This window comes from Mixophyes fleayi, chromosome 7 (genome assembly GCF_038048845.1).
Source record: "Mixophyes fleayi isolate aMixFle1 chromosome 7, aMixFle1.hap1, whole genome shotgun sequence".
NCBI lineage: Eukaryota > Metazoa > Chordata > Amphibia > Anura > Limnodynastidae > Mixophyes > Mixophyes fleayi.
The window spans coordinates 67,993,042-68,005,749 of record NC_134408.1 but is presented as its reverse complement, the minus strand read 5'-3'; the positions used below and the strand labels follow the sequence as shown (position 1 = coordinate 68,005,749).

The window sequence follows — 12,708 nt, the reverse complement described above, 5'->3', positions numbered from 1 at the left end:
GCCTTGGAACATTATATTCTTTTCCTTCTTATTATTTCTTTCTGTCCTTTTTTACATTCACCATGTCTGATGTTTATTTTACCTTCATTTCTTACTCTCTCTCTCTCTCTCTCTCATTTTAATTATAACTTCTTCACTCTGCTTTTTTATGGCTGCCACTTCTCTCCTTCCACAACAACACACATTCCTCCTGCACCTGTGCCCTCCCCCTTGACTGCCTCCTTCCTCTCACACGCCCTTGAAAAACGTGTGCTGAATCTGCATTCTGTGTGTAGGACAAACCCACACACATAAAAATACACACCTGACAATCGCTACACACACACACACACACAAACACACACACAAACACACACACACACACACACATGAAGTTTCATATAAGTATTCATACATTTCTGACTATAATTATTTTTCAACTTTATATAACTATACATACAGTTCTTATTATCTAACTTAATTATGTTTAACTTTATATATAGTTCTTATTATCTGATTACCGTAATTATTTTTAACTATGGTACACAGGGACCACTTTCTCTTTAGTATATGGAAGAGAGGTGAGGAAATGACAAGTGGATTGTCTCCTTGAAACGGTTCTACTTTGTTTAGAAAATATTCTGCAAAATCATGGGGTGTAGTGAGAATTGCAGCTGTGCATACTTGCCAACTTTTCCTCGTTGGCTTCAGGCAGATCCTGGGGGTGGTGGGTTTGCAGGGACAGAGCTTGACGAATCGCATCATTTTTGCACCGCCTCCTAAACGATTGTCACAATTTTGGACAATTACAGCAGGGCTAAGATGACGCGACATTTGCGTTATTAATCCCTGCCCCCACCACTTATCTATTGCGGGGGCAAGAACTGCCAGGTTGCCCTGCTTTCCCAGGAGGTCTCCCAGAAATGCATGAGTCTCCCGGACATTTCGGGAGAGTAGGCAACTATGCTTTAAAGAACAGCAGCTAATGAATCTCTAGAGACTGAAGTGTCTTTTACATTTCTGTCTCCATTACTGAAGTCATGTTGTCTTACCTGTCAAGTCTTTGATAACATCTTGGTCTCCATGAAAATGGCCACCTCCATAGGCATCAATACATGGACATAGGACACAATTTCTGAACTGTGTCATCATGCCACAGATGGCGAAGCCAACCACGTCTTGTACTGGCTCAGCATAAGGGAGAATGCCAGACTCTTCAGGGAGTGAGGGAGATCACCCCTATTTCAGGGAGTCTCCCTGACATTCAGGGAGAGTTGGCAAATATGGCTAAGAGGTGGTTGAAATAGAAAATCAAAAACAGAGGTGATATGATTTTGTGTTTTTTGATAAGTGATCTCAAATATGTGTGCTTGGATTGTGAGAGAAAAAGCTTGACAGGAAAAATTGGTACAATAATGGCCAAAATTAGTAAGATTTGCAGATAAAGCCGAGTTATCGTTTCCTACCAGAATGAATAGGTAAAGTTGAAAGTGCATTATATCAGAGTTTGGAGACTTTGATCAATAGACTGCAAGTTATGAGTATAAAACCAGAGGAAACTGGTAAAGGACAATGTTTTCTGTCCATAAAAAGATAGACAACACTGTGGTCAAAAAGTGGGAAAGGAGCAATTGTAAAGTCTAATGATGATAAATGCTTAATGAATTACTGTAAGTAGCCATCCTTATACGTGTTGGAGTTGGTTCACTGTTGAAGACAAGAGGAGGAAGTGAGAATTAGTTGGTGATAGCCCCAAGACAAGGAGGGATCATCAATATTAGTCACTGACTAGCTGAGAAAAGGAAAAAGTTAGCTAGAACTCTGAAGGAAAAGCTGAGTGAGAAAATGTAGAGGTGGGTGGCCTTTAAATAACTTCTGGGGGAACATACAAAGTAAAAGAGTAATGATGGACCTCAAAAGAACTGAAATTGAGGTATGGGGAAAATGTATATTTAATATAAATAACCACACCATCTCCATGACCAGATGAGCGAGATTGATGTTAGAAGTACAGTCTGGCATAACAGTCAGCTTCCAGGGCAGTAAAAGTATAAATGCCAGTATGAATAAGCCCTTACAAACAAATGTTTGAGAGGTCTTTGGAGGGCATACCCCATTGCATTCACTTGCAATAAGCACAAGTGAATGGAGCAGGCAGCATTCAGAAAAATACAATGCTACTGTAACATTCCCAAGCTTGAGTTACATCACGAATGGGAATGAGTGTGTATATTTGGACTTGCTCTTATGTATTGTACTTGCGTTAAAAAACACTAGTACAATGCATGGAATTGAGTTGGTGTAGCACCTATATCCGGTCTTAGTGAGAACAAGGAGCTGTAGAGAATTTGTGATAAAAAGGTCTTGCAAAGCAACTGTCTTATTAGCTAATGATCTAACATTCCAGAGTGCACATTAGGAAAAGGAAATTATGTAACTCAAAATTAAAATATGATTTTTAAAATTAATGTAAAAATGACTTTAGTTTGATGGAAAATTTTAATAAACACACTCTTTTCTTGACTAACCTAATTAGTATACAAAGAGTTTAAGGAAAGGTTTCCTGGAAGTTATTAGTAAGCAAATTGACAAGAGGGGATACCAATTACTATCAAATTGAGAATTCAATAATGATAAACAATAGTGATGATTATTCCGCTGGGCAATGTCTAGAGCCGTAAAACACATTCTTTAAACATTTAATAGGCTCACACCCACCCTGAGACCGCAGCATCTGGCCAGATCTGTACAATTTCTTACCTCCCAACTATCCCAATTTAGTCTAGACAGTCCCAATTTGAGTGACAGCTTTTTGCTGATTGGGCTGAAAGAGTAGATTCTGTGTTTAAATCCATTCACTGCTGCTCTGCAGAATGGTTGCCCCATCCACGCAGCACTTTCATGCTCTTTTAAGGGATCAGTGGTTAGTAAGGAGTCCCCAAATGGCAAAACCACATGGCCATGCCCCATCACCCTCTCTGGCCCAATTTGCTTATCCTCATTGTTGGGAGATATGTAGTTTGGCCTCACTAAAGGCCTCACCCCAAATCTGCCAATGTATGATGACTTTTAAATGTATGCAGGTGATCTGTACTTAATAGGATCTGTCTTAGTATTTATGTAATTAAAATTACAGGTATCAAAGCATCCGACGAACAATGACTAACGATCAACCTGAGGAAGTAGCAAATCCAGTTGAGGGAGCTGTGGCAGGAGAGGATGTTGATTATCATCATTCGACTGCAGGTTTGTTAAAGATTTGGTAAACAATGTTACAGTGCAATGTACGTTTTATTTAGTCTTGCTATAAGCATTGGTGTCTATGTGACCCTAAATGCAGTCAGCAGTGCTCTTTATTGATCCTGTAGAGAAATTATAGAATAGTCACCAACTGAATATCATGTGCACTCAATCTTTGTCAAACACTGTGAAAAATGTATTGTACATGAGAAGTAATTGATTACAAGCTTTGAAATAGTGACTACACCAGAAGTGGTTTGTCTTCTCCATAGGTGCACTACCAACTATGGAAAATATTTAACTAATGTGCCGCACCACCTAACTTGAGCCCCAGGGGCTGCTACATCATCAGCTATTTATTTTGTCCTCCTGCTCACACAAGCCACCTCTGGTTTTTGACAGAGACTGTGAGCAAAACAATCAAAAGCCACAATCACCCCCTCCACCACTATTTAAAAGTAGTAAAGTAGTTTGACTTGCTGGTTCTGTATTAAAGAACCAACATAGCTCTTTGAAAACTGGCTGCATGTAACAGCTCCTCTGGATTCCATCTATGGAGAGTACGCATTATTAAAAGATTTTGTGTAGGGTGGTAGTGCAACTTGAAAGGATATTTAGAATATTTGGGTATTTTCCTGGCAACGGGACGCTAAGCAGAGGCGTCACCCTGCGGCCGGACCTAATGCCTGTTGAACGGACGCCCGTCCCTGTGCGGATGGGAGAGTACAGGGCGGCGCCTGACAAAGTGTGTTTAAATAGTTATATATTAGAATAATGTTTAGTTCATTCTACACTGGTTAGGAGAGAGACTACATTGGAGACTCCATCTGAATATGAATGGATTTTGCTACAGAAGGTATGTGTGCATTTAGTATTTATAGACTTGCAAATAACAATGTTCTGCAAAGCAGTTTCCATGGAGTTATGAGGGGTGCCTGTCCCTGATCAAATGTATGCAATGTATTATGAAAAATCTACAGCATTATAGCTCCCCTTGGTGAGAATTTTTGACATACCTGGATGGGCACACTGCAAGTGTTCAAAAAGCTACTTAAGTGCACAGCAATTAGCAACTATTTTATTAGGACATTAAGTTGTTAGATGGAAAATGTGTGTGATACTGTTCCTGTAGATTACAAGTTTTAAAGGCATTTTCCCAATTAATAATGCTGGTTTCACTTTCAGATTTCCGCAGAGAGAATGCACTTCCACATTCTACCTCAAGGTCCAGACTTAGTTTGCTGCTTAACTCCCCACCTGTGAAATTCCTCACTAGCCCAGAGTTCTTTACAGTTTTGCATTCAAACCCTGTAAGTAGACCACTTATGGTTATTTTTAAAAAAAAATTTAAACTCTTTTTTTATTTTCGTCAACAACATGGGTTCCAGAACAGTATATGTAGAAAATACTGAATAATTTATAATGAGATGAATCAAACCATGTGGGAAAAAAGTGATTCATATATTTATATTAAAACTCTTTGTTGTTGAGAATTACGATGGTGTTGTTTTTTTTTTTTTCATTTTTACTTTTCTGTTTTCCTTCCTTCAGAAGGAAGGGTGGGGAGGACGGGGAGAGAAGAAAAGTAAAAGAGGGGAGAAAAAGAATCAAAAAGGAAAGAAGGTAGAAAAAAGAGGCTCAATGTGATCCTGGGAGGGGATGCGACCGGCACGCCGATCCCCCAGGGGCCCATAGACCTCTAAGGAGATAATGAAGAATATTTTGGGGATGATTAGTATCCACCCCATGGGGTCTTTTAAGTACATTAATACCAGGGGTAAACACAACAAGAAAATGTAAGGACATATAAGACAAATAAATATAGGAGGTGCAGATTTCTGAGTAGCAGGAATTGGAGACTGGTGGAAAGAGTACCAGGGATCCCATACCTTGTGAAAATGTAGAATTATGTCATGGAGGAGACTTGTGATATGTTCCGTTGAGGCGATATATCAGACCCGAGAAATTATTCTTTGGAGGCCTGGAGGGCTAGGGGACTTCCAATCTTTAGCTATTTGCAAACGCGTCGCAGCACATACATGTTGCACAAGATTATTGCTGTGTTTGTTGAGGGATTTGATCGGAGAGCATAATAACATATCCATTGGATCCGGGGACACCTCAATCTCCAATATTCTAGAAATAAAAGCAGAGACCTGAGACCATAAATTAGAAATGCTAGAACACGTCCACCATATGTGATAAAAAAAAAGACCCCACGTCACCACAGGCCCTCCAACAAAGATCTGATGTACCTGGATAGATTTTATCAAGTCTCGCAGGCACCAAGTACCATCTTGTGTAAACCTTGAATGTGTCCTCTCTAATCGATGTGTTGATGGAGATCTTGGAGATCCTAGCTCTGAGCTGGGACCATCCCTCCTGATGCATAGTTTTGCAAGTGTCAAGTTCCCAAGCGGTCTCGAACGATTAGTTGAGGCCATTTTCTGGGTTCAAAAAAGCGTGGTAGACCAGACATATCAACCCTGGAGCTCCAATCTGGTCAATACAACTCCTCTCAAAGGGTGTGGGCTTATGTAATTTGGTTGACCTGCAAATAGTTTGTATAAAGCCTCTAATTTGAATGTAAGCAAAATACAAGGCCGAAGGGAGTCTCGCCTTCTCTCTTAGATCCGGGAAAGTCTGGGGAACAAATTCCCCTAGTATGTAGATAAACTGAGTAATACCCGCTTTCTGCCACGGTGATGCATACGACTTGGAGTTACCAGCCGGGAAATCTGGGTTATGCCAAAGCGGAGTGAGAGGGGAGGGAAACAAAGTAATTTTCCATCTCTTATTAATTTGTCCCAAATATCAGGTGGAAATTGTTTGGTAGGGTGAGAGTAAACTGCAGCCAGCCTCTGACTACGGGGGAGCCAAAGTAGAGAGTTCAGAGTGTAAACTGGTGTAAGTGAGTTCTCCAGGTCCACCCATCTCTTAATCCCCGGGGTCGACTGGCAAGAAATAATATGGCTGAGATTGTCCGCACGATAATATTGGTCAAAAAGCGGGAGCCCACATCCTCCCGATTGAGTGTGCTTGGCTAAACAAGACTGTTTGAGCCTCGATTTTTTTCCCCCTGCCAAATGAATCTGCCGCAAATTAGTTGAAGATTTGCTATAAACGTCCCTTGGACTGGTATGGGTAATGTCTGAAACAAATATAAAACTCGGGATAGAATATTCATCTTTATAACATTAATCCTACCAAACCAGGAACTAAAGAGCGAATCCCATTTTGAAAGGTCTTTTTTTATGGAATCGAGAAGCGGGGTATAGTTAGTGTGAAACAGCTGCCTGTATTCTTTCGTGATTTGGACCCCTAAATAACGCAACGCTTTGGGCCGCCATTGAAATTTGAACAAAGACTCTAGTATGCTTTTAACTGTGCTGGATGCTTGAAGCGAAAGGGCCTCCAATTTAGAGTTGTTTGTTTTATAGTCCGAGAGGGAACCATACTCCTTAAGCTCCTCAAGTAAGTTTGGGAGCGAAATTAGGGGGTCGTCAGCGAATAATGATATTTTAAAAAGACGGGGACCAATCCGAATCCCAGTGACATCTGGGTTTTGCTGATGGTAGCAGCTAGTGGCTCAATGCATAAGGGGTACAGTAAAAATGACATTACCCAGGGAGAAAACAGGGGACAATAATCCGTTCGTCAAAACTGGCGAAGAGGGACGGTGATATAAGGCCTTAATTACCGATATAAATGCCCAGTTCAGGCCATATTGGTTGAGGGTACGGAACATGAGGGGCCTGTTGAATGCCTTTTCGGCATCTAAGGCCAGGACAACTGTTGGGATTTTATTCTGATTGACATGAGCGATGATATCTATGGTGTGTCTAGTATTGTCCAAGGCCTGCCTAGAGGGGACAAATCCTACTTGGTCAGGAAACACCAGGGTTGACATGTAGGAATTTAGACGGTTTGCCAATACTTTAGCGAAAAGTTTTACATCCACATTAATTAATGAAATAGGGGGAGATAACTAGAACAACAGGTTGGATCTTTATTTGGTTTAGGGATGACCACTATAGTAGAACGTAGACTCATTGTGGAATTTGCCTCCCTGTAATATGTTGTTAAATATGTGGGTCAAATGAGGCACAAGCTCTTTAGAGAATGTTTTGTAGTATAACATAATAAAGCCATCAGGGCCAGGGGCTTTTTTTTGTGATTTCAAAGCAAGTGTGACTTCCTCATCAGTGATATCTTGGTTCAGGGTTGAAATCTGATGAGGGGACAGTGTAGGCAGTGAGCATTTGTCTAAATATAGTTTGATGGCCCGAGGGGAAGCTTCTGGAGTATTCTGAACTTTATGGAGAGTATATAGGTTTTCATAGTAGTTATGAAAGGTGTCGTTAATGACCCTGGGATCATAGGATATATTCCCTTTTTTATTTCTAATTGAGGTGATTGTTTGGGAAGCCCGTTTAGTTCTTACTCTATTGGCCAGAAGTGTATCGGTCTTGTCTCCCTTCTCAAAGAAGGATTGGTTAAGCCAACGGAGTTGACGTTCGGTCCTCTCCGCATGAATCGATTGAATTTCCCCTCTGATCTTTTGTATCCGCTGCATTAATGAGCGGGAGTTAGATTGCTTATGTAATGTTTCTAAGTTTTTAAGTTGGGAAGATAAATTGTTAAGTGTCTCATTACGCTCCTTTTTCCTACGGGAAGCAAGTTGGATAATGTCCCCCCGAATTACTGCTTTATGGTCCTCCCAGATTGTGGGAGTCGGGACCTCAGGGTTTGAGTTTATATCAAAATATCTTGTTATAGCCTCAGCTATATGCTCTTTGAAATAAGGAAGTTTGAGAAGGGTCTCATTAAGCTTCCAAGATGTTCTGCCCCGGGGGTTCTGAAAGAGGTCAACCAAGAGGGAAAGTATGGAGTGATCAGGGCAAGTGTTAGAAATTATATCAGCCTTCTTTATGTGTTGAAAAAGATTAGTGCATCCCATAAACATGTCTATTCGGGAATAGGATTGATAGGTAAATGAATCGAATGTATAGTCCCTGGATGTGGGATAAAGTGCTCGCCAAATGTCAAAGAGACCGGCCTCAGTCATTTGTTTTTGCAAGTTTTTTGTGTGCGAAGATAATGGAGAAGTGTGTCTAGATGCTGATCTGTCCATTAAGGGGGACATAACAGGAGAGACTGGCAGACGGAGCTCTCAGAGAACACGTCTATCTATCATGGCCCCCAAACCACCCACTTATGGTTATTTTTTTAACAACTATAAGTCTCGCATTTCCTGTTTGTAAAAAACTCACATTGATCCATGACTTATTCATTTCAAAACCCCTCAACCTCCTTGTCGTTTAATTTTATTTGTTTTGCTAGGGAAAAATGTACTCATCCTGATTTTTTCTAGACATACCTGGCCAAAAATGGCATCACCAGGATTGAATGTGAGTGGCATTTGATCCTCTTTGGCCAGGTATGCCTGCCTGCTGATGAATCCCCCAGACAGTCTCAATAAATATTGCAGTGTGGCTACTCTCTTCAGAGTCTCAGTGAATAACTGATCACTTAATGACAGGGCCGGGCTGGGACTAAAAATCAGCCCTGGCATTTAAAGTACACAGGCCCACCTGCTGTGGGCTCCATGCACAATATTGTTGCGTGCTGATGTGGCGTTGCTGGTGCAGTGCAATATAAAGCCTCAGCACAAACTTATTTATCACACTTTGTCTTCTGCCCACCCTGATCAATTCCCTTTTTGTGTAAAGCACCAGGAAAATGCACAAAACCACAATGTTTTTATTGTTTTAAAAAAAAAAATAAAAAAAAAATTATATATGGTTAAAATACAATGTATAGTGTGCCCATGCTACTTCCCACTGAACCATATAAGACAGTAATTTTTTGAGATGCAATGACCATAGTAATTTTTTGAATCATAATATACTATATGTAAGCCACAGCATCAAACTAAAAATAACTTAAGTATTTTATATAACTAAAATTAACATGTAAAACATAAACATTGCACAGAACTGAAATAATGTACCTAATTACAGCAATTTAGGCAAACCATAAGTCAGCAGACCCTCCAACATGACCCCTTCCACCAGGTACAAGAGGCTCTGCCCCTGGACTTCCCACATCATTTATGATTGCTATTACCTTTGCTGTAACTTTTGTTAGGTATATTTAGTATATACTGAAATATATACTGAAATTACCTTCAAGTATTAAAATAATAATTATTTGGAAATCAGACAGTATAAACAAGCTTAAGCAATATCTAAAGGATACAACATTGTACTGAATTATATAGCGGTATAGTTATTGATTCTAATCTCTCCAGTGTGGGCGAGGAGTGATATAAATGTTGTATCCTTTACATATTGTTTAAGCCATTTCCAAATAAGTAACGTTGGATCATTTTAATGCTCTAAGGTAATTAAAGTCTATGTTAAATATACCTAATGTAAGTTACATTTTACATTTACTGTTTACGACTCTATAAAATATAACAAAAGAGCAAATTCTGGTGCTGAGCTTACTTCTTACCAGTTGGAATATTAAGTTGCATCTGTAATAGAGGACCATGTTGTATGTCCCAAATCAAGACAGAAAAACTAATAAATACAGCTCTGCAAAAAACTGGTGCAAATAATTAAATACATTTGATTAAATTCACTAAGGCAGAATAAGTGATTTGAATGGTTCTCTGCAAAAATTAAACATATAGGGCTTGAGTCATTAAGGAGAGTAAGGCAAAAAAAAAGGTCACGGGTGATTAAGGGTTCTGCCCGCCCTAGGCGAATACACTGGTTCCCCCCCCCCCCCATCCTAATGTATTAGGAATACTCATGAATATGAATATGCAGATGTATTCTCCAGCATTCAAGTTTAGACAGATTGTGCTGTTGTCCCTTACCTGTTCTTGCTCTTCTCTCTTGCTTATTCATGCAGCTTTGTTGTCTTTTCGAGTTTCGATTTTGGAAAGCTGGAGTCCTGCATTGAAAATTGTATCATATTGTATTATAATGCAAACTATTAACAAACCCTGAATGATTAGGCCCTTTAGTTCAAACAAAACACTCCATTATGGCCCAATAAAACTACCCCATTCTACAGGCATATAAAAGCAATAACTGAACATTTGCGGTCAATCAAATATTAACCTCTACCAGCCCCATCTCACAAGTATTAAGCATTCTAGTGATCGGTAAGGCCACAGAGAGCATCCATGTAACCACCAAACAATAAAGAGATCATGCCCCTCAAAGCTGCTCTATTTCTTAAATACCCCCTAAGATATTTCATTACCCCTGCAGGGAATACTCTCCAGCGCTAATAAGAGTAAACCAACGTAAAAAAAAATAATAATGTAATAAACTCATCTATACACAAAAATAAATTGTGTACTTCCAAAAGAGTTAATACTTCCTGCTGCAGCTTTTAAAAGGGACTATTGCTCTTCCTCTAACTAAACCACACATCTAAACACAAGAAAAACAGCGCTGTAGGGAGTAAAGTGTATAAAAATGTATACAATTTATATATATATATATATATATATATATATATATATATATATATATATATATATTCTTGATTAATAATAGAAAAATTAATTTAATTACCCACCTTCGCCCATTTTCATTACCCTCCTGCAGCCATTGCCACCCCCTGCAGTCATTTTCCTTACTCCCCCCGCAGATATTTTCACTACCACCTCCAACGGTCATTGTCCCCTCATGCAGGTATTTCCTTATCTCCCCTACTACAGTCATTGCCCCGCCTGCAGTTATTCTTAGTTGCCCCCCCCCTCATTCATTTTTACTTACCCCCCCCCTGCAGGTATTTCCTATCCTTACTCCCCCTCCCACCCCCCCCCCCCTCAGTCATTTTGACTTACTCCCCGGCTGCAACTATTTCCTTAGCACCCCCTCCTACAGCCATTGCCACCCCTCAGTTGTTTTTATTTACTCCCGCCCCCACCCCCCAGGTATTTCCTTACGCTGCCGGCATTCACTCGGCGCCTCCAGAAGCCAGAACGCTCTTCTACGCTGCTCCGCGTGACGTCTGCATCAGGACGTCACATCGGGAGAGCAGGGAAGCGCCGGGAACCAGAACAAGGGGGACCCGGGAGCCGAATCGGTGGCAACTGAGAGTCGGACTGGCCCATCTAGCCATCGGTCCTTCTGGCAAATGCTAGAAGTGCCAGATAGCCAGTCCGACCCTGCTTAAGGATCGCTAAACCTTTCCCAGCCTGTCAACTTGTAAATATAACCTCGTGATCCAGCAAGATATTTGCAAATAAAAGTTTCAAACAACATAATGTAGCTAGTTAACTGGTCCCTGAGATTTTGCTATTACGTTTATAGTTGTCTCAATTTTTATAATAACTCTTGAAAGGGGCTAAGCTTCAGAACCTTTTTGTCTCACTTTTTACTATACATCCTAACCTCATTACATTAAAAATGTCATACTACAGAAGAAGCCTTTTGGCTTGGTGAAACCACAGTAGCAGCTACTGGTCAAAGTAAACAGTCACAAAGGACAAGTGTGCATGCTTTTTGCTATTCTTCAGTCCAGCACTCAGTAAGTGGACAGCACTCCAGGAAAAATATGAAGTTGGTGGAGATAGAAGCAAGTAACAGTCTTCTGAAAAAATATCTAATTATGCTCAACCATATATTTAGTTAAATTTTTTGCCTATAGTGTTCAATTAAGCTTTTAGACTAATTGTGTTAGCATTACATAATAGATGAGCAAGTAGTATCCATGTGGCAGTGATCTGTGTAACCATTTTCAAGGGGCATTATGCATTGTTATCGTTAAAGTGTTTCTCTATTGTACTCAGTTAGTGCTGAACTATTTTTTTGACTTTTGTCTTGTTGTTAGATTACTGACCGTTCATGTGTATGTTCTTGTATATCTATAGAGTGCCTATCGCATGTTTACAAATAATACTTGTTTGAAACATATGATCACCAAAGTTCGAAGAGACACGCACCATTTTGAACGCTACCAACATAATCGGGATCTTGTAGGATTTTTGAATATATTTGCCAATAAGCAACTTGAGTTACCAAGAGGCTGGGAAATGAAGCATGATCATCAAAGCAAGGTATTAAAACAGTAAAATGTATTAAGAGTTTTTTTTCAGTTTTACTGTTCCACAATGTGACGGTCTCAAATAAAAACAACTATTTATGTTTATTTGGTTTTGGAATTTATATATATTGTTTTAAAAGAATGTGTGAAGAATGTTATTTAACATTGCTATTTAATGCTGTATTAGCTAAACATGATACTGGGCTATAGCCTATTTATAAAATGTAAACCCATCAGAGATTTACAAATAGTCCTCGGCTGTTTCCAATATCTATTAACTTGTGAAAACCGCACATCTTTTTGTATAACCACAAAATAATACAGTTGGATCTCTCATTTAAGTGCAACTCCATAAATTTTAATTTACTTAGTCAAAATCAAAGAATAATATTAGCAAATGAGTACAAATAGCTA

At 39.6% G+C, this 12,708-nt stretch overlaps 1 protein-coding gene across 3 annotated transcripts in view; it reads left to right on the top strand.

The window, feature by feature from the left end:
* HECW2 (HECT, C2 and WW domain containing E3 ubiquitin protein ligase 2) overlaps positions 1–12,708 on the top strand; it is a 423,985-nt gene that overhangs the window by 298,701 nt on the left and 112,576 nt on the right. For all 3 annotated transcript variants that reach the window (XM_075179947.1, XM_075179946.1, XM_075179948.1), the window contains 3 exons: positions 3,116–3,225; positions 4,405–4,529; positions 12,122–12,307. In XM_075179947.1, the coding sequence (XP_075036048.1) occupies positions 3,116–3,225; positions 4,405–4,529; positions 12,122–12,307 (421 nt within the window). The remainder of the gene's footprint in view (positions 1–3,115; positions 3,226–4,404; positions 4,530–12,121; positions 12,308–12,708) is intronic.